This window comes from Pogona vitticeps, chromosome 1 (genome assembly GCF_051106095.1).
Source record: "Pogona vitticeps strain Pit_001003342236 chromosome 1, PviZW2.1, whole genome shotgun sequence".
NCBI lineage: Eukaryota > Metazoa > Chordata > Lepidosauria > Squamata > Agamidae > Pogona > Pogona vitticeps.
Window position 1 is genome coordinate 1020047 of NC_135783.1, and position 19041 is coordinate 1039087.

A 19041-nucleotide genomic window follows, 5' to 3' on the forward strand; every position below is an offset into this window, starting at 1 on the left:
GTAGTACGTTGTTCAGTGTCGGTAGGGGGAGGGGGAGGACCCTTATAACTGGTAGTAACTCATAGAGAGGTTTGGTGCCGGGATTGTTTGGAGGATTGTCTCGCCTGTTTGGATTGAGAGTGTTCTTGGACAGGTGGGAGAAGAGTGCATTTGAGAGCTGACTTGGTCGGGATCAACATATGGTGTGTTGGTGTCTGGTACGTAGTAGAAGGACGATGTCGGTGCCCTGGTGGTGAAGGCGAAGTAGACAGTGAATGTTGAGATGGATAAACATATCTCACCCTTTTAGGCTCATCATAATATGCACGCTCAATTAATTTGTCAGGATAATAGGGGTCATAACGATGGTATGGGTCACCCTGTTCATATCTAGGTTGGTATCGAGATGGTTCAGGATAGTAATAATATTCCTTGTAAGTTGGGTTATATTGGACCGGCGACAGGTGTCGTCTCTTTGCTCCATATTTTCTAGGAGACTGGTGAGATGATTCATATCTAGAGACTGGAATAGGTATTGCCCACCCTAAAGATGTAGGGCTTGAATGGGCCGAGGCTGGTCTGGAATGAACAACAGCCAGAGATGGGCCGGTACTCGGTGAAAGGCTGGCAATAGAAGCAGCAGCCTGAGCCGATGTCAAAGTCCGATTGTCTCTATCAAAGACAGAGCCGGGGTGTCTCTAGATGACTCCTCAAGGATCAATGATGGTAATACCAATTGAGGTGGATCAATACGGGTTGATTTTTTTTGTGGACTTTTTAGGTTTATCTTTCTTTTCCTTAGAAGAGTCATCAGGACAGGTTGGGGCCCTCAATGCGGACGTCGAGATCAGTTTCAAAGTCAACTTTGAATGGTCCTTTTGCCGAGGCGAAGGATTCGTTGGGCTCGATATCAGATGAGGAATTTCATGACGTTCAGGAGTTGGAGATGTCAGCAGATCCATGGGAGCCGGATTTAAAGATTTTTTTTTCCCAGAGGTAAAAGCGGAGCCTTTGAAGTCGTAGTTTTAAGGCGGGTTTTGTAAGCTTTTTACACTCGGGACAGGAGTGTGTTTGATGTTGTTCCCCAAGACAAAAAAGGCAATGGTCGTGTCCATCGGCAAGCAGGATCTGATTCGTGCAGAGCACGGACTGCTTGAAGGGCCCGGGAGGGGCCATAGAAGGTTGGGGAAAGAGAATGGAGAAAGGGGGGGGAAGGGAAAAATACCACAGGAAGACTGAAAAATGAGTAAATTGAAAGGAGAAAACAGGGGAACAACGTCCAAAGAAAGATGATTGAAAAATAAAAGGATCTCAATGATCAATAATCTCCAAAATAGCACGATTGCTCTAACGTTCCAAAATAGGTCCAATGTAAGCGGCGGCAAAAAGAAACTGAGGGGACTTCTGGTGGGCGGAGCATGCGCTCCACGGGGGGGGGGATGTCCTACTAATCACACGTTGTTTTTAAGCTCTAGAAACTTCCGAGAGGTCCTGCACAGGCGCGGAACAACCCAATTGTGTGGATTCACAGAGGCCATGAAGACGAAAGGGAGATTTTGGCATGACGTAAATCCTTGCCAGAGAACAGGGTTGGTTAGCAAACACCGAGCCTGCAAAAAAAAGGGAGGCAGCCCTTCTGGGACACGGCACCCTTCGTGACTCTGACACTGATGTTCCAACATGAGCGGAGAGAGGGCAGCGGCTAACCAGACACGGCCAGAAAGGGAGGCACTCCCTCCCGTGTCTGGCAAGATGGGCATCCGCCAGAAAGGCAATGAGCTTGTGCAGAGGAGCTTCGTTTAGGAGGAAGACCCGGGGAAGGGGGAGGCCGAGCCAGAAGAACGCTTGCTGCTTATTGACCCTCCTTTAATGGTCCAGTAAAAGGTATCACCCACTCTTGCCCCCTTGTAGAGCCAGACCATGGCTCAGAACTCCTCGGTCCTTCTGCCCCCCCCCCCAGGAGCGCCTGCCACCTGTCCTGGGTCACTCGGAGGAACAGACGGCGGCCTGCCCAAGCCGAGACGGATGCTCTTCTCCGCCCAAAACTCCACTGGCGAAATTGCTCTGGTCATGTCAAGGCCCTTCTTGAAGTCTCGGGGGACTCCCATTTCCTTCCACTTCCAGCATGAACCCCTCACCCTTAAAACCAAAGCTCTCTTTCTCTCTCATTCCTCCTCCTTATATCTCACGTCTGACCTCCATCCATTCATTAACTTCCTAACAGACAGGACTAGCCTGTCTGCTGATCCTACAGCAGACGGTGGACTCAAGATGCTGGCTTGTTTACATATACTTCACTGGCTTATTACCTGTCCCATCTGTTTTACACTTAGTTTCATTGGCAGAATAAAACGTGGCCTTTTTAATTTAACCCACCCACCCTCTGCCCCCAAATTGGAGCGTCAACCTCATGGGCTGGATGGTTCATGGGTAGCAGTTCCAAAGTCCAGGTATGGGACAGAACGGCCAGTGCTTGAGACTGAAATGTTTCCCCCTAATTTACCCCAGAGTAACAGTTGCCCTCTTCTTCCGGCCCTTATTCCTCACTGCACCTCAAATCCTGACTTTCAGACTTCCTGCAAGCAGCAGCAGGCTGGCTGTGCAGAAGTTGTACAGAGTCCACTTCCAGGACTGGGAACCTCCCAGAACTTCGTTGCCCTTTGATGTGTTGGGATGCCCTTTCCTCCCTCCCCTCTTGACCTCCGTGCTCTGTCTAGATGGGAATGGCCACCCGGACTGCTGCTCTCCCCTGCCAAACCCATACAGAAGCACCACCTGCTTAGAAGGTGTGTGCTGAAAGCTGAAAGAAGGCGGGGAGGGCTGGCTGGCTGAAGGGGATGGGCTGGGGGCATACAGGTGAGGAAGGGGGCTCTGCAGTGCAAAAAGTCCCCCCAACAAAGCTCTCTTTTTAAAGTGCTTCTCCACACCCACCCTCCAAAGCACTCAAGCCTCTTACAGAGTCCTTACCTAGCTGAAATCCACCGTGAGCCTTTTCCTCGTCATCACCTTCTGTGTTGTCAGTTCTTGTATTCTGCTTCCAAATTGATTGCCCTTCCTCCCCTCTCCCCATTTTCCTTTTGAGCTGCAGCGGGCATCAGAAACACCAATGCAAACCGGGGCCAGAATCCAACTGAACGTTAACATCTGCATGAAGTGTATGCGTAATGGCATGGCACAGAATGGCAAACAGCCATTCATTAATGAATCCCTGACTGAACTCAAAAGTCAGATGCCAACTCATACAACTTGGAATTCAACCAAGGATGCGTTAACCAGTAGCTATCTGCTATTCCAAATTACACCACTGCCCTTACACATTCAGTTGGATTCTGGCCACTGCAGGGGAAACCCAGCCACAACAGAAGGAAGGGACATGCCACGGACAACTGCCATCTTTTCCCAGAAGTTAGGCTGGGATAAGATGTGTGTCAGCAGGATGGGGAAACATTAGCACCTTTGCCGCATGTCTATACGCTGGCTGGGAGAAGGATAAAAGCTCCATCTGGTTTTCCCTTCCATTTCCCTCTTGCCGCAAGAGTAAACGTTACAGGTAACCCACCATTCTTCAGCTGCAGAAAGCACCCGAAGCTCACGGCCACAGCCATCCTTCTATATAAGGTGCAAATTAGCTCGTTTTGCTTTGTGACTGGTCTTCAGAAGGCTTCCAACTAGGTTTCCATTTGCAAGGCCCAATAAGAAGGCCTGTCTGGATCCCATCTCAGGAACGTCTGCAGAACAAGGACCCCTTACGACAAGCCATCTGGAGCATATCCTTTGCTCCATCAGAACTGCCACCAGATTTCCAGCCCACCCACCCACCCACAGCCTCAAGGCAAAAACAATTACAGCAAAAGCTTTATGGTGGAAGGGGGGGGCGAGGAGAGAGAGCTTTCTCCCACCAAGAGCTGTTGAGGACAGGAACAGGGAACTGACTGCAGCTGAGGCTGAGCAGAACCACAGCTGAAATCTGTCCCACCACTTAGTGCTCCGGCCCCTCCTCTCATCCAATGCCCCCCCCCCCGAGACTTGTGATTACAGCTCCCATCATCTCATGAAGTCACAGTTGGGGAGGGTGGGGACTGTAGTCTTCAGAGACCGAGAGGTGGGGAAAAAGCTCCTTTAGGATCTGGAGAATCTCCTGCCACCCAATTTTGCTGGGTGAGCCGGATTTTTTTCTATAAGGAAGCCGGCAAAAGAGTCACCCTCAGAAGAGGAGTAGGATAAAACACATGGGGGATTTTCACATAAAAAGGTGCTGGAAGGAAGAAGTTGCATGCGGGGAACTGGGATCCCTGCCTGTTCCCTGCAGTGGGAAAAAGGTAAGCATCACTGGGGTTAAAATAACAAGCAGATAGATTTGGGTTATCCATTAGGACCAGCTTCCCACCAGCCAGCAACACAATCCCGTTAAACCAAGTAAACCAATTTCGGTCTATTGTAATCTATGGGATTATAGCAATTTAAACCCAACCGGCTCCACAAGGAAAGGAACCTTCCATGGAAACCGGCTACGTTGGATGGAAAGCTGGCCCAGGAGGGGGAAAGCAGAAGATTTTGGGGAGCGGGGAACTGCCAGGCAGGAGGTCATAACAGGCCATTAAAAAAATAAAAAAAATCACACAAGGGACAGTGTTCATCCCACACCCACACTAGGCAGATGATATTATTACACTCCCTTTTGTGTAGCGCACAGACAGCTTTCTCGCTGCACACCTCCAGGTGGGACAGACACAGGAAGCCACAGCCAGGGGGAAGAGACATCCTCCACCTCTCCCAAGGACCTGCTTGAGGAGCCCTTCCCTACAGGATGCAGGGAAAGTCCAGGCAGGGAGGGGGCTTCCCTGGGGAGGCAGGTCCATGGCGCTGGGGCAAGGAGCCCCTGCTTCCTTCCTTGCCCTCTTTTGCCCGTCCAGTGGCCTCACAGAGAAGGACCAACGTGGGGAGGAATCAGGCCCACCGACGGGGAAATGGCCCTTCCAACCAGCTCTCCCCATGGCTGTGGTCCTGTGCCAGGAATGTCTGCGGGCTGGACGTCTCTCTGCTGCGGAAGAGAGTCAGCCTCGCCACCTTGTTTGGCCAAAGGCGTCGTCCACTCCTCCCGAGGCAGAGCAGGAGAAAAGAAACACCCCTGTTTTATTAAGTCCACAAAAGGTTCAGCCTGAGAAGAAGAGACTAAAGAAGGGAGATGCCCCTTCCGGGGGGGGGGGGGGGTGGCGGGCAAAGAGTTACGGGGCTCCTGGTTGCCACCTCCTAGCGCAACGCTGTGCCACTTGCCGAGCTGATATTAAAGTCCGAGGCCCTTTGGAAAGGCACGGCAGCCCTCCTCCTCTGCCTAAACTTGATGCCATTTTGAAACGCAGCACAGGCGGCCTAATCTAGTTCTTCGGCAAGCCGCCCGGCTTCACACTTGCCTTGCGGGTACAATGGCTCCAGTGAGATGCAGAAATTCCTCATCCCACTGCCAACCTCCAGGATATCTCGTAAAGAAACAACAGTTGATCCCCAGAACTCAGAAAAGCTCTTTTTTGGACCACAATTCCCATGCTTCTTGGGTGTGTGTGTGGATTCTGGGAGTTCCAATCAGTGCCGGCACAAGCTTTGCCATCCCCTGAGATGGCCGGGCTGCGAGGTTGCTGGGGGAGGCACGGGTGGCTCCCTAACCCTCAGGAGCCCCCAGGGACCACCAGTACAGGGTAGACCAGGCCAAGGAAGACCACCGTCCCGCGCAGACCCCTATCCGCTCAGCAGGGGATCCCTGGGAAAGCCGACATGGTCCTTGGATGGGAGACCCCCCCAACCCCCTCCAAGTGCCTAGTCTGAGGTCCAGCAGAAAGGGGTCCCCTCTCCCCACCCACCCATGGGATCAAGAGCACCAAGAGGGGTGGGGGGTGGGTGCAGGCGGCTCTGAGAACGGCTCCCTCCCTTGAAGAGAAAGATGCCGCTCGCCTCTGCCCGCCCGCCCGCCGGCTCCAGGGCAGGGGGCCGCTGCTCCACTTCCCTGCATACATTATAATACAGTATGTAGGTCACCAGAAGCAGCAAATGGGCTTCCTTTGGCAGCGTGAGAACCATGTGCACATACACACGCTCACACGCCTGCGCGCACACACAATGCCCTTTCTGTGGCTTGAAGCCTGCCTGGTTTCCCTTAGTTGCAGGTTTTCTCAGGGGGTGCTGTACGGGGTGGGGGGGTGGGAAGCGGGTCTGGAAGGCTTGGCTGTCGCCCTGTTTTTAATGCCCCCCCCCGGTTTGGTTTCTCTCCCTACAGCTCTGAGGAGGCTCCTGTCACAGCCGCCGCCACTAAACGGATTAAGGAGCAAAACTGGAAACCGATACGTACACACAAGGCCACTGCTGAGGAGATAAATTCTCCAAATTCTGTGTGTGCACATCAACACACCCACTTTAAGAATCTGCGTCTTCCCTGCACCAAACAGAGTCCCCCACTCCACCCTCTTGCATTGAGTCGATGTTACAGTTGACGGCCAAGGTTCCTGCTCAACTAAAGCAGGTAGGCAGACACCCACCCACCCACCCCAAACCTCTAACGGAGAATCCTAGAATCCTGGAGATGGGACAGGACGAAAAGGCCATCAGGTCAATGCAGGAATCCAAGTCGAAGCAGATCGGACCAATGGTTGACCAACCTTCTCCTGAATGCCTCCAGCATTGGAGCGCTCACTGCCTCCCAAGATAATGTAATTACTGTATATGGGTGGCATGTAAGTTAAATAAATAATAAATAATACAGTAATTGGTTCCATTGTCGTGCTGCTCTAACAGCTGAAATCTGGCATCCTGTAGCTTGAAACCATTGCTGTGTGTCCTGCACACTGGGAGGATCAAGAATAGATCCTGCCCCTCCTCTCCAGCACAGTCAAGGATTTGAAAAGTACCATCCTGTCTCCCCTAAGCCTCCTTTTCTCCTTCAGCTTCGCAAGCATGCATTAAAGCCTGTCGCTATGCACACTAAACATACGTAAGCACACACACACAGAGAGAGAGAGAGAGAGAGAGAGAGAGAGAGAGAGAAACTCCTCGCTGGCAGTCCTCGACAGAAGCAGGAAAGAAGGTTCAGGTATTATCAGTCTGCCCAAAGCGACCCAACTGTGAATATGCAGCTCAGGAACATGCTTTTTTTATCCCTTTGCTGCTCAGTAAACCTTCCCAGTGCAGTTAAGAGAACAGCTATCCGAAAGCCAGAGAAAAACCCCCAGTTTAATTTTCTTTGTTTTCCTCATTTAAAAGGCCCTCAGCCCTAAAAAGAACCTTGGAGGCGACCCTAAATTAAAACAAGTCAAGTCTGAAATGGGAAGGAGGCATCTCAGTGGGGCCGTGGGCTGCCTGGCAGGTTCCCAAGGCCCTGAACTCCCATGAATCGGGGCCCAAAGGGTCTTTTTTGTCCACCATGAAACTCCCGGGGGGGGGTCTCAGGCCAGTCCACGGGATGGGCAAGGAGGGACCTCTGTCTGTCTCTCTGAAGGCAGCTGCCTGCCATGCCAGGTCCGGCAGAAAGGCCTGCGTCCTTTGCAACGCAATCCGAAAACCTCCATCGTGCCTCGTCAGCAGCCTCTGGCATCCAGCTGCCAAGCCCAGGGATAGACGCAGAAGCACGACCCCCTCCCGGCGGGCCATTCCCGCTGCAGGGCCAACTTGCCTTGAGCCACCCAGGTGGGCGCAGGTTCAGGGCTGGCTCGTGACATCCCCCTTCCTCAAACTGTTGAACCACACCGGCTAAGAAGAGTGCCACGGAATCCCTTACAATGCCAGAGAGGCTGATGGAGAGTAACTCTCTGACCACTGAGTGGCCGTGCGCACACCAGATAGTTTGGATGGGGCTGGGAGAGCAAACAAGAAGCATACAGTCTGGGTATTTATTTACTGAGTGTTATAGGTAGGCTGCCTTTCTCCCGATGAGGGGACTGTATATTTTTAGATCTATGTATAGAATGTAACTCATAGGCCTACTTCCTTCCTCTTCTTTCTCTGGGGCCACTTTTTGTTCTTGGTCTCCTTACTGGAGAAAGCGAGAGCAGCACGTTGGATCTTCTGTAACAGCCGCCTGAGCACATGCAAACATGCTCTGGGGGCTTCTGTAAGTAGGTTTAAAGATATTTTCTTCCTGCACTAATCTTTCTCAAGACAAGGAACAGTACATGCTCCCCTGTCTCACTGCAGTTCCCATGGAGGTAATTCCTTTCAAACAGTTAGAGGCTGACCACTAGGCCACCGATATTGCCAGCAGCGTGCCCCGCCTGTGTGGACACCTCCATTGAACGACAGTCAAACTGAAGGACAGGCAGTGAAGTGTCCCCCTCACCGTCTTGCCAACACACCCTTCCTCTGAGGAGACACAACCTTCCGAGGCCACCTTTCAAGCCAATGACCTGGATAATCCGAGTGTTCATTTCCAAGCCCACGTGTGCATCCATAACACAGAAAAAGGGAGAGAGAAACACGCACGCATGTCCCGGGAGACCTTGGAGATGTGCGGCTGGAACAGAGAGGCTGCAGTTCATTTGCCAGAGACGACTGACTCGTGGCCTGCTCAGAGGGCGCGCGGGGGTCGCACTCCAAGGCCACAGCCCCTCGGTCCAGAACCCGTCCTTCCTATTGTGCCGATAACGTTACAGAAAATCACTTCCAGCCTTGAAAAGGGCACTCCCTGCTCTCAGCCACAAACAGCCCCCCCCCGATTTGACCTCATCATGAGCTCCCGGGCTCTGACAAGAGAATCCAATGCCTTTGACATTTCCTCAGACCTGGCCTTGCTTGATGCCTCCCCTCACACCAAGGGCTTCCTCTCCCCCGATTTGTGGAAGACGGGCAGCCGACACGGGCACAAGGGGTACCTCCGGAGGAGTGACTCTGGATCCGACCCTCCCTCTTCCACCTCACCTGGCTTCTCCTTTAACATTTGCCTTAGCATCTTCTAGCCACACCGGGCAAAACTGGAAAGGGCTAGAAGAGGGGTCAGGGGTTAGATCCTGCAAACACCTTTGGAGGACTCCCGGTTGCAGAAGGTTGTTCTAGCGCCTCAGCTCTTGTTTTCATCTTTGCAAACACGGGGGGGGGGGGGGACACAAGGGAACCAATGTATAAATGCAGAATTTCTTCCCAGCCAAATCTCTTGCCTGTCCAATTCCTCCTCTCTTTAAAAGGGGGAAAAAAAGGGATGCTTGCCATTTTCGGGGTGGGAAATCCATGGGAATGGAAAGAATCTGAGGGGAAAACAGGATGAACGGAACAAGGCAGATGTCAGTGCCGCTCGCAGCGCCAGCTTTCACGGATTTGTTTTTCCGCTGTCACCGTCAAAACTGCAAATGCCATCCTCCCTTCTGGTCCAAATGCCCAGAAGAAAAGGAGGAATAACAGAGGCCTTTGGGGATGTGCAATGATAACAGCAGGGCTGTAAGGGAAGCGCTTGCCTTGCAATGACTCCCCGCCTCCATCAGGGCCTGGCAGCCTCCGGCCGGTCGCATCAGTACCAGAAGCCCAGCCTATTCTGGTATCCTTTCCACAGGAGGGGGCTGCCTCTCCCTTGGTGCGCGCGTGGCCCCAACCACTACAGCTGACAACGAGGTGGGGAGGGGGAGAGGGGGTCTGAGCGTTGTGCCTCGTCCCGGGTAGGCCTCGTCCCGGGTAGGTCAAAGGAACGAGGCGATGGGAAAGAGCCACGGAGGGCCAGCAGCCGCCCGGAAGCCTCCCCGTCTGGCCTGCACGGTGGGGGTCAGGCAGAGACGACCCCCGCGCTGGGAGGAGGAAGACCACCTGGCTTCCTCTCTCACGAGGGAGGGGGAGAGGCCCTTCTGCACACAGCAAGGAGGTGACCAGAAGGGTCCGAAAGGCCACACACACTGGGGGAGGGGGGGCTGGTGGACTTTTGCTCGCTGGGCCTGCCGGGCTGGGCAGAATCGGTTGCCTGGCAACGGGCCCTCCCGCCCGAGTGCCTTTGCTGCCGGCCATTCTCTCCTCGGCCTCTGCAGGCCAGCGGCTGATGGCCCCCAACCTGGACAGCCCACGGGGACCCATAGGCTGGCCAACCTCTTCTGGGCCTGATCCACCTCCCCTGCTTCACTTCCAGCCCTTGAGGCAGCCTCGCCAGCTGGCTGGCTTGTTTATATACCACCCCGTCAGTGCAACGCCCTATTCTGGGCAGTTTACAGCCGTGGTAAATAAAACAAACACTGCCGAGTGACTAATAGACAAGTGAGAAGTTAAAAACAACAGACAGGTAAAAAAAATTACCTGTTCTCTCCTCTCCCTTTGGCTTTTCCCTCAATTCTCTTTGAAATATGGGAAGTGACAGAAATGGATATTTTTTCAGGCATGATGAATACATGTCCAAGACAAAAGGAAATTGAAAGAGGGGATGTATTTTACGAATGGTCTCGGTTTCCTGATAGTGCTGGAGTAACTTAGATTTAAACTAAAACATCAATGTGAGTTGATAGCTAGAGGGTAATCAAATAGTTTTAAAAAGTAGAAAGTTGCTTTTTTTAAAAAAAATGGATGGATTGGATGCTTGTATATTTAATATGAATAGACTGGATGATGATATATTTTGTGCTCTACTATCCTTCAAACCCTTTCCCCATCCCTTCCACTTCCTTTTACCTTTTGTATTCCCTACCCTATCCCTAGTAGTTTAAAAATAAAATAATAATAATAAAAATTTAAAAAACCACTCGTTATCTGCCATCAAGGCACGTTCCAGGGTTTGCAGAGAGTATTCAGAAGTGCTTTCTCTTCTTCCCTGCTTCTGGGGGCGACCTGAGCCCCCCCCCCCCCCCGGCTGCTTTTCCCCCAGGGCCACCCGGGCTGCCTCTTCTCCCAGGAGATGCACGGAGGGGGAATCGAACTCCCAACCGCCAGTTCCGCAGCCTGACACCAAACCGGCTGAGCTGTCCGTCCATCAGGGCAACCCATCCAGGGGCTTCTTGAAATAAAAGAAGGATGCAGGAAGTGTGAGCTCAGCTTGAAACCTGCCCAACAACAGCCTTCTGCTGAATGCTAAGCTGGAGGAAAGGGGGGGGGGAGGCAGAGGAAGGGGGGGCTATTTGCCCAGAACTGTCATTTCTCCTCCCCCCCCCCTCAAAGTATAATTAGCTTAGTCCTGCTGCGGCTGCTTTCTCTACCAGACGGTTCTGCCAGGAAGCATCACATCACCCAAGCCACACGGGGCGTGCGCACACATTCCCAAAGCAAGCCGGGCTCCTTCGCTCACCCCAACGACCCAGACTTGCTGCCAAAACTGGGTCAGCCTTGTCCCCCCACCACCCTCTGTGAGGCTCCTCTTAAGGCGACCGCGGTGATGGAACAATGCCTCCCGCACAGGCCCCCCTCGGACCCGTCCCCCCACCGGGGACCAGTCCGACGGCAGGGGCGCCCCTGTGGAGGGGCACAGCCCCCACTTAGCGCCGACAGGAGGAAGGATGGGCTGCCTTGCGTCCCTGCCAGCGGCACACACACCAGGGATGGCTCTGGAGGGCGCCTTGGCTACTGGCAGGATCTGGCCCAAGACCCCTGGCACCGCACCATGGGGTCTGAGGCGTCAGCCCCTCCCCCAAGAGAGAGGAAGGTTTGGGGGCCAGGCTTTTCCTTTGGGTCTTTGGCTTCCCAGCTGGCCAGCAGGTGTGTTGCGACGGGGAGGGCCCAGGAAGCAAGCGGCAGGTGTCCCCCCCCCCCCCCGCAGCACCAGGAAGGAGAGCAAGGCCCACCTTGCCTGGATCTAGGCTCCATCCCTTCCGGGTGGGGGAGGTTTTTCCCATTTCCCGCACCAGCCAACACCAGAACATCCTCGGGCTGCTTGCTGCTCACCCTTGCACCTCACCCCTCCAAGACGCGTGGACAGGAGCAGTCCTGGGGCCAGGAGGCTGTGGATCCCCCTTTGGGCCAAGATCCAAAGTCATGGATATACGCCCCCCCCGCTCCCCTCCCAGACAGAGGCCAGGACCTTCTGATCCTGGAGCGAAGACGGCCTGAAGCCATTCCCTCCTTTGCTCTGTTTCCCCTCCACCCTGCGCCAGATCCTGCTCTAGTCTACCCAGGGGCATCCGAGGCCCAAACCGGGCATGGGCTCAAGGCAGTAGGAAGGAGAGCCAAAGGAGGAAACTGGGGACATGGAGAACAGGAGGAAAAGATAGAACGGCCCCCGCCCCACACGAAACTCAAGAAGAAAAAGGGCAGGACAAAAGGAAAATCCATGGGCTAAATGAGAAGGAGAGACACACAGGGAGTAAGATAGCAAGGCGACCAGGCTGGCGGAAGGGGTTTGGAAGGTGGGGTCTGTCCTGCTGAAACTGAAACTGGCAACGCTTTTCTGCAACCCGTATCCAGCACTCCCCATGGCTGTCTGCGGAGCCTCGTGCACCTTGGCCTTTGTGCGTGCCTGCCCGCCCCTGTGCACCTCCCTTCGGACAGCAATGGCTCATTTCACTCTTTGGCACGGATGAATACCCACCCCCTCCTCTCTCTCTCTCTCTCTCTCTCTCTCTCTCTCACACACACACACACACACACACACACACACACACACACACACACACATATACACACACACACACACACACACACACACACACACACACACACACACACACACACCAGACAACCCACCCAGGAAGTCAAGAATGCAGCAGATTCCAAAACACCCAGGTTTGGGAAAAGAGAGCCTGACCGCTCATGTGTGTGAAGGGGGGGAGGGACCCCCCAGCCCCACTTTCCATCCCTCCGTCTGTAAAATGCCCTCCCCCTCCCTCTGGCAGACAAGGGCCTCCTTTATCGCCAGAGCCACCCCAGGGCCCGTGGCCGTGTGGGAGCAGGAGGCCCTGCGGATGCCATTGTGCTTGTTTCGCGGAGGGGGCGACCCGCCTGGACAGTGGGGCCCATTCATGCTGGCCCCACGTGCGGTGCTGTGCGCCTCTCCCTCTTTCTGCCGCTGGAAGAGGCCAGCTGCCCGCTGGACCGTGAGGCACCCGCCAGATCGTAGTCTTTGGGCGCAGGACGCTGCGGGGCCAAGCAGAGATGCCGCCACACCGGATCAGGCAGTGCCTCTGAGCATATGCCAACAGCTTTCCCCTCACTGCTGGGCAGCTGCCCCCCTGAACGCCTGGGTTCCAAAGAGTGACAGGAGGGTGAGAGGGGTGGGGACTGTTCTTCCCCTTGGGGGGGGGGAGGAACGTCCCACCTGATAAGGGCCTGGCAGGAAGCCTCGCCCAGAGGAAGATGCTGCCCCCCCCAGCCAGGGCGCACCTGCTCTGCGCAAGCCTTTCAGGGGTCCTGGGTTTTGCCTCTCAAACAGGCGCCCGGGGCCTGGGCCACAAGGCGCGCCAGGCGTCCCCCTTCCCTCTCCCACTGGTAGGGGACTGGACTAAGATTTGCAACTGGGAGACACACACACACACACACACACACACACACACTCAGCCACCAAAAAACCCCCCTGGGCGGCCTGAGGCCAGCCACTTACTTTCTCTCTGCCTGCCTGGTGACTCACAAACATAGAAACCTACATAGGAAACCTATAAGTCATCAAAAACAAACCACACAGACTAGGGATTGAAAGGAAGACTGGGAAAAGCTATCAACGGATCTGTCAACTGATTAATGGCTATTTTCTGGAGCGGGGGGGGGGGGAAACGTAAATTTTGGGGAAATTTTACATCTCTAGACCAGGCACAAGGGATCTCAACCCTTCCCAACTGCGTGCTGGACACTGGGAGGATGTGCAGGATGAGGTCCCTTCTCTGCTCTGCCTTAACCTGGAATCTCTGCCCTGGCACAGCTTTTTTACCGGCCTGTGGATCTGGAGGAGACCCCCCCCCGGCAGCCACACGTCCCTCACACAGCCCATCGCCCACAGCCTTCTGCAAGCTGGTGCCCTGCCTTGGACTACAGGGCTCAGTACCCCCAGCCGGCACAGCTCTGGGCAGGCCCTGTGGGATCCTCCAGCCGCGGGAACACGGAAGGAAGGGTGCTTTGGGGGATCTGCCTGAGCCGGTGGCGGTTCCTGGGAAACAAAGGAGCAGCACTTTGCGCATGCTCAGAGGGAAGATGGCCCAGGGTGCAAATATACCGGTGGCACCGAAAAAGGGGTGGTGGTAGATAGGACTCGGCTCACCAGGTGCGTTTACAAGGTCAGCAGCTGACCAAGGTAGCCGAGTTGTCTCCGCGGGCGAGGGGATCCTCCAGGCTCCACGGAGGTGGCAGGCAAAGGAACAACCCTTCTGCCTTTCTCCAATGGGCCGCCGCAAGAAGGGGAAGAACTCTGAGCATGCTCAGAGGCATCCGTACCCAGCACATTCAAATTAAACCCTACTCTCTGCCCCGTGGGACAGAAATAAACAGAACAAAGGGGCAGGCGGTCTCTGGCCGGACCTTGGGATGTCACGGTGCCTGTTTATTCCCATTTCACACACACACACACACCTGTCTGCCCCTGAAGGAGACCCGAGAAGGATGTTCTTCTCTCTCTCTCTCTCATAAACAAGGACGAGGGCAGGCAGAGAGGATCCCCTGGGCCTCAGCACAGTGGCCGGTGGGCGCCTGTCCTCTCTGGCTTGCTTGGGGAGAGGAGCGTGGCCGTAGTGATGGGAACACGGCTCTCTGGGGGAGAGGGAGAAAGGGAGAAAGAGAGACGGTGGCCGGTGGGACTCCTGGCTTCTCTCTAGGGCCTTCTCGTGACCTTGGCCTGGGCCACCCAAGGGGAGGGCAGCACAAAGCCCCCCTGCACAAAGGAGTCACAGGCAGCCTGCCCCACGGACAGACGGACAGACGGACAGGGCGGAGGCCGGCAAGGCAATCATTAAACAGGGCCATAGGTGGGGGTGGGGTGGGAGAGGGGGAGGGCCAGCAGCTCAAGCACCACCAAGCCACACCAGGGTGCTGCCTCTGGCCAGTAGGCGGGGAGGAAGGGGGAGCCCAGAGGCACGGGGGGGGGCCTGGAAGCCCCCAAGATGCTGCAGGGAGGGAGGGAGGGAGGGGGGAGCCTCTCCTGTCAAAACCCACTGGGAGAGACAAAAGGAAACCGGGTGTGAGGATGGGGCCAACCCCCCCCCTCCACAGGCTCCTGTGTGTGTTGCTGGAGGTCACCTCCACCCTGTGATGGAGAGGGCCTGGTCTCTGCCATCATCATCATCATCATCATCATCATGATCATCATCATGGCTTTGTTTTCTTTTATGACGCAGCAGCGACGGGGGGGGGGGGCTTGTTAGCACCAACCGCCAGCCAGCTAGCCATCCAGCCAAAGCCCGCTCCAGCCCCCCTCCCCTCCTGGGCTTTGTTGCCCCACAGCCATCGGGCCACTCCCATCGCACGCAGGCACGCACGCCAGATGGAGTGAGCAGCCGCGCAGCAGCAGCAGCAGCAGCCGCGCAGCAGCAGCAGTGACAGCAGCCACTGACAGGCCATGCAAAGGAATCTGACCTATGACAGCGCATAAACAGAGGCCGGCCAGCGGGCCCGTCATTCAGTGTCCCCTGCGGGCACCCCGAGGTCCTTAACAGCACAGAACACAATCATCCACAGCCCTTGCACCCATGGGTCCCGATCCACAGGGTCACGCCTCTCTACTGAGCACCAGCCTAGACCCGTTCCAGCAGAGAGATCGATGATAAACGAGGGCTGGCCAGGTTGCCCCTTCTTCCTGGCCGCCCGCCCGTGGGGAGCAGAACGCCCTCCCTGGACGGGGCTGAGGAAAGGGCCAGCCCTGAACAGCCCCTTAGATGCGCACACGCACACACACACACAGACCCCCACCCCCACCCGGCGAGGTTCACCTTGTACTTGGTGGCCAGGAGCTGGGTGGCCTCCTGCTCCTTCCGCAGCTCCTCGATCATCTTCTGCTTCTCCTGCAGCAGCTTCTGCTTCTCCTCGCTGACCAGGCTGTGGTCGTCCTGGATGGCGGCCTTCTCTTCCTCCAGCCGCTCCTTCTGCTCCTTCAGGTAGTCCTTCACGTTCTTCTCCAGGCCCGCCAGGTCCTCGAGGGCCTCCTCCTCCTGGCCCCCCTCCTCGGGGGGGCTGGCGTCCCCGTCCAGGGGGGCCGCCGCATTCTTCTTCCTCCTCCGGCTGCTCCGCCGCCTCTTCTTGCTCAGCATCCCTTGCTTCTCCAGCTGGGCCTTCAGGCGGGTGATCTCCTCCTGGAACTCCCGCAGGAGCGTGTCCTTGGGGTCCTCGTTGACCCTGGGCTTGTTCTTGATGTTCTTGGCCCGGTTGGCGAAGCGGAGGGTGGACAGGCTCTCGTCGTAGCTGTGGGAGGCCGGGCCCAGGGTGGCCACCATGATGGTCTTGGCGTTTCCCCCGAGCGAGTCCTGCAGCAGGCGGGTGAGCTTGGAGTCCCGGTAGGGGACGTGGGTGCTCTTCCCGTCCACCAGGGCGGAGATGACGTTGCCCAGGGCCGAGAGGGAGAGGTTGATCTTGGAGGCCTCCCTGGGGCGCTCCCCGGAGGAGGGGGGGCCCCCCCGCCTTGCTCTGCCGCTCGCTGCCCGCCAGGTCCACCAGGTTGAGCTTGCCCACCCGGATGTGGTCCTGGCCGTCCGGGCCGGTCTCGCTGCACTCCACGGTGATGACGAAGATGGCGTGCGAGCGGGAGCTCTGCTCGTTCATGTTGGTGCTGCCCACCGCCCGGGCCTGGTTGCCCAGGTTCATGACGTGCTCGATCTCCTTGACGTTCTTGGTGACGAAGGAGGAGAGGTCCTTGATGTAGACGCCCGCCTCGGGGCTCTCCTTCAGCTCCATCCGCTTGCTCTGGTCCTTGGCCAGCAGGTCCCGGATCTCCTCCTGGTAGATCTCCAGGTAGGAGGCCCGCACCAGGTACTGGCGGTTGTTCTGCGAGCGGGCGATGTGGGTGAAGATGTGCTCGAAGGCCAGCGGGAGGACGCCCCGCTTCTCCGGGTCGGCCCACACCCCCTGCATGGTGTAGGTCTTGCCCGTGCCCGTCTGGCCGTAGGCGAAGAGGGTGCCGTTGAAGCCCTGCAGGACCGCCTCCACCAGCGGCCGCACCGTCTCGTCGTAGAGGTCGGCCTGCCGGGCGGCCGCGTCGTAGACGGCGTCGAAGGTGAAGGTCTTGGCCGGCTCGCCGGGCGCCGCCCGCGGGTGCCGGAGGCTCACCTGGCCCAGCGGCACGTCCACCGCCACGATCGCCTCGCAGCCGGCCGCCGCCTCCTTCCGGCTCATCGGCCGGCACCGCACCGCCACCTTCAGCGCCTCGCTCGGCCGCGGACGGCCCGCCATCGCCCTTCGCCGCCTCCGCCGCCGCCGCCTCTCTCACCGCCCGCGCGCCTCCGCGGGCATCCGAGACGCCGCCTCCGCCTCCTGCTGCCGCCGCCTCCGCCGGGGCTGGGGCTGGGGCTGCGGGGAGCGCGGGCCGCCGCTCAGGCCGGGGCGGGGGTGGTGTCCCGGGCACAAAGGACGCCGCTAGGCGGGGAGCTCCGCCGGACAAGGAGGAGGAGGAGGAGAGGCCGCCCGGCTCCCTTCGGGGCTCATCCCCGCCGCCGCCGCCGCCGGGCGGGCGAGCAAGCGAGCAAGCAAGGCGGGCGGGCGAGGGAGCGCAGGGGGCCGGCAGGGGCGGGCGGGCAGGCTCCTCTCCTCTCCTCTCCTCTCGGGCAGCGGCGGGGCGAAGGGGGCCTCCGGCACCTACCGGGGGCGCCTCCCGCGCGGCTCCTCCGCCGGCAGCTCCGCGGAAGGGCTGGCGCTCCGGCTCCGGCTGCGGCTGCTGCGGCTGCTGCTGCTCCTCGTCTGGCGGCCGCCGCCTTCGGCTCGGGCTCGGGCTCCTCCCCGCGCGGGCGACGCCTTCATCCCGGCGGCGCTGCCTCCACCTCCACCTCCACCTCCACCGCTCCTGCGCCCTCCTTCGCGGCGGCGGCGGTGGCGGCTCCTCCGTGGGCGGGGGGGGGGAAGGAGGAAGCCAACCGGGGGGGGGGTCGCACCAGGGACGCCTGCCTGCCTGCTCAGGCGCGCGGGGCGGGCGGGGCGGGGCCGCTGCTGCGGAAGGAGCCTGGGGGGGGAGGCGGGGGAGGGGGCCGGGGAGACCCGCCCCCACCCTGGCGCGGTGCATCCCGGCGGCTGTAGTCCGCCCTTTGTTGCGCGGTCCCGGGCCTGGGCGGGGGGGGGGGGACGAGGTCGGGGTAGGCGAGGGTGGGGGTGGTCCGACGGGCCCCTCCGGGAGGCCCCCCCTCACGCAGAGAGCCGCGCCCACCCACCCCCTTCGTGCGCGGGCCGGACGCTCGGCGCGGTCCCGGGCGGCGCGCGGGGGAGGAAGCCCCGGCCCGGGAGAGGGGGAACCCGCGGGAGGGGGGGGCGGCGAGCGAGGCCCCCTTGCAGAAGCCGGCCCGCGCCCCCGCCTCCCCCGCCCCGTGTCTCCTCCTGCACGGAGGGCCTCACCTGCGGCGGGGTGGGGGGGGAGGAACCGGGGCTGCGGGGCTTGCTCGGAGGTGGTGTGATCCGCACCCCCCACTGGAGATGTTGCGCGCCCGGGGTGGAGCGGGGGGGGGGCAGCGTCCTGTCCCTGACGAGGGGAGCCGTTGCTGCACGACGGAAGGGGCTGGTTTGGGGGGGGCGGGCACGGGAAAGAGACTCGCTCCCCTTCGCTGCCGGTTCTTCAGGAGGAGTCCGGGGGTGGTCGTGCCACCCGGGTGTCCGGGTTGCTTCGGGTGCGGGTGAGACTCGATGGCCCCGCGGAGCCCTTCTTCGCTCTAGGACTCTGGGCTCATCGTAATGCGGAAACGGGAGACTTCCTGGAGTCCAGCCCCCCCCCCCTCACAGCCCCCACAGGAGGCAAGGGAAGCGGCAAACACGTAGAGCCTCTCCCCCCCCCCCCCCAAAAATCGGGGATCCAGGAATCCTGTGTTGGCTCCTTCCCGGCAGATCCCGAGGCCAGTTTCCTGCCACGGGGGATACAGGTCCAGTTCAGCAGGATGGGCCCACGTGAAGCGCCCACGACGACCAGAAACTGCCAGACCTTTTGAACATTGGATGAGGGGGGGAGTTGGAGCCCTGTCGAGGGGGGGGCCGAGAGCGCTGTGGCCAATTTGAAAGGTTGGGCCCTGCTGCGCCTTGGGG

At 58.1% G+C, this 19041-nt stretch overlaps 1 protein-coding gene across 1 annotated transcript in view; it reads right to left on the reverse strand.

Annotated features, from left to right (window-relative positions):
• The window catches only part of KIF3C (kinesin family member 3C), a 41399-nt gene extending 24109 nt beyond the window's left edge, over positions 1 to 17290 (reverse strand). The window contains 2 exon segments of the mRNA XM_020808290.3: positions 15762 to 16430; positions 16432 to 17290. Coding sequence (XP_020663949.2) covers positions 15762 to 16430; positions 16432 to 17214 — 1452 coding nt within the window. The 5' untranslated portion in view covers positions 17215 to 17290.
• Positions 17291 to 19041: the final 1751 nt, after the last annotated feature.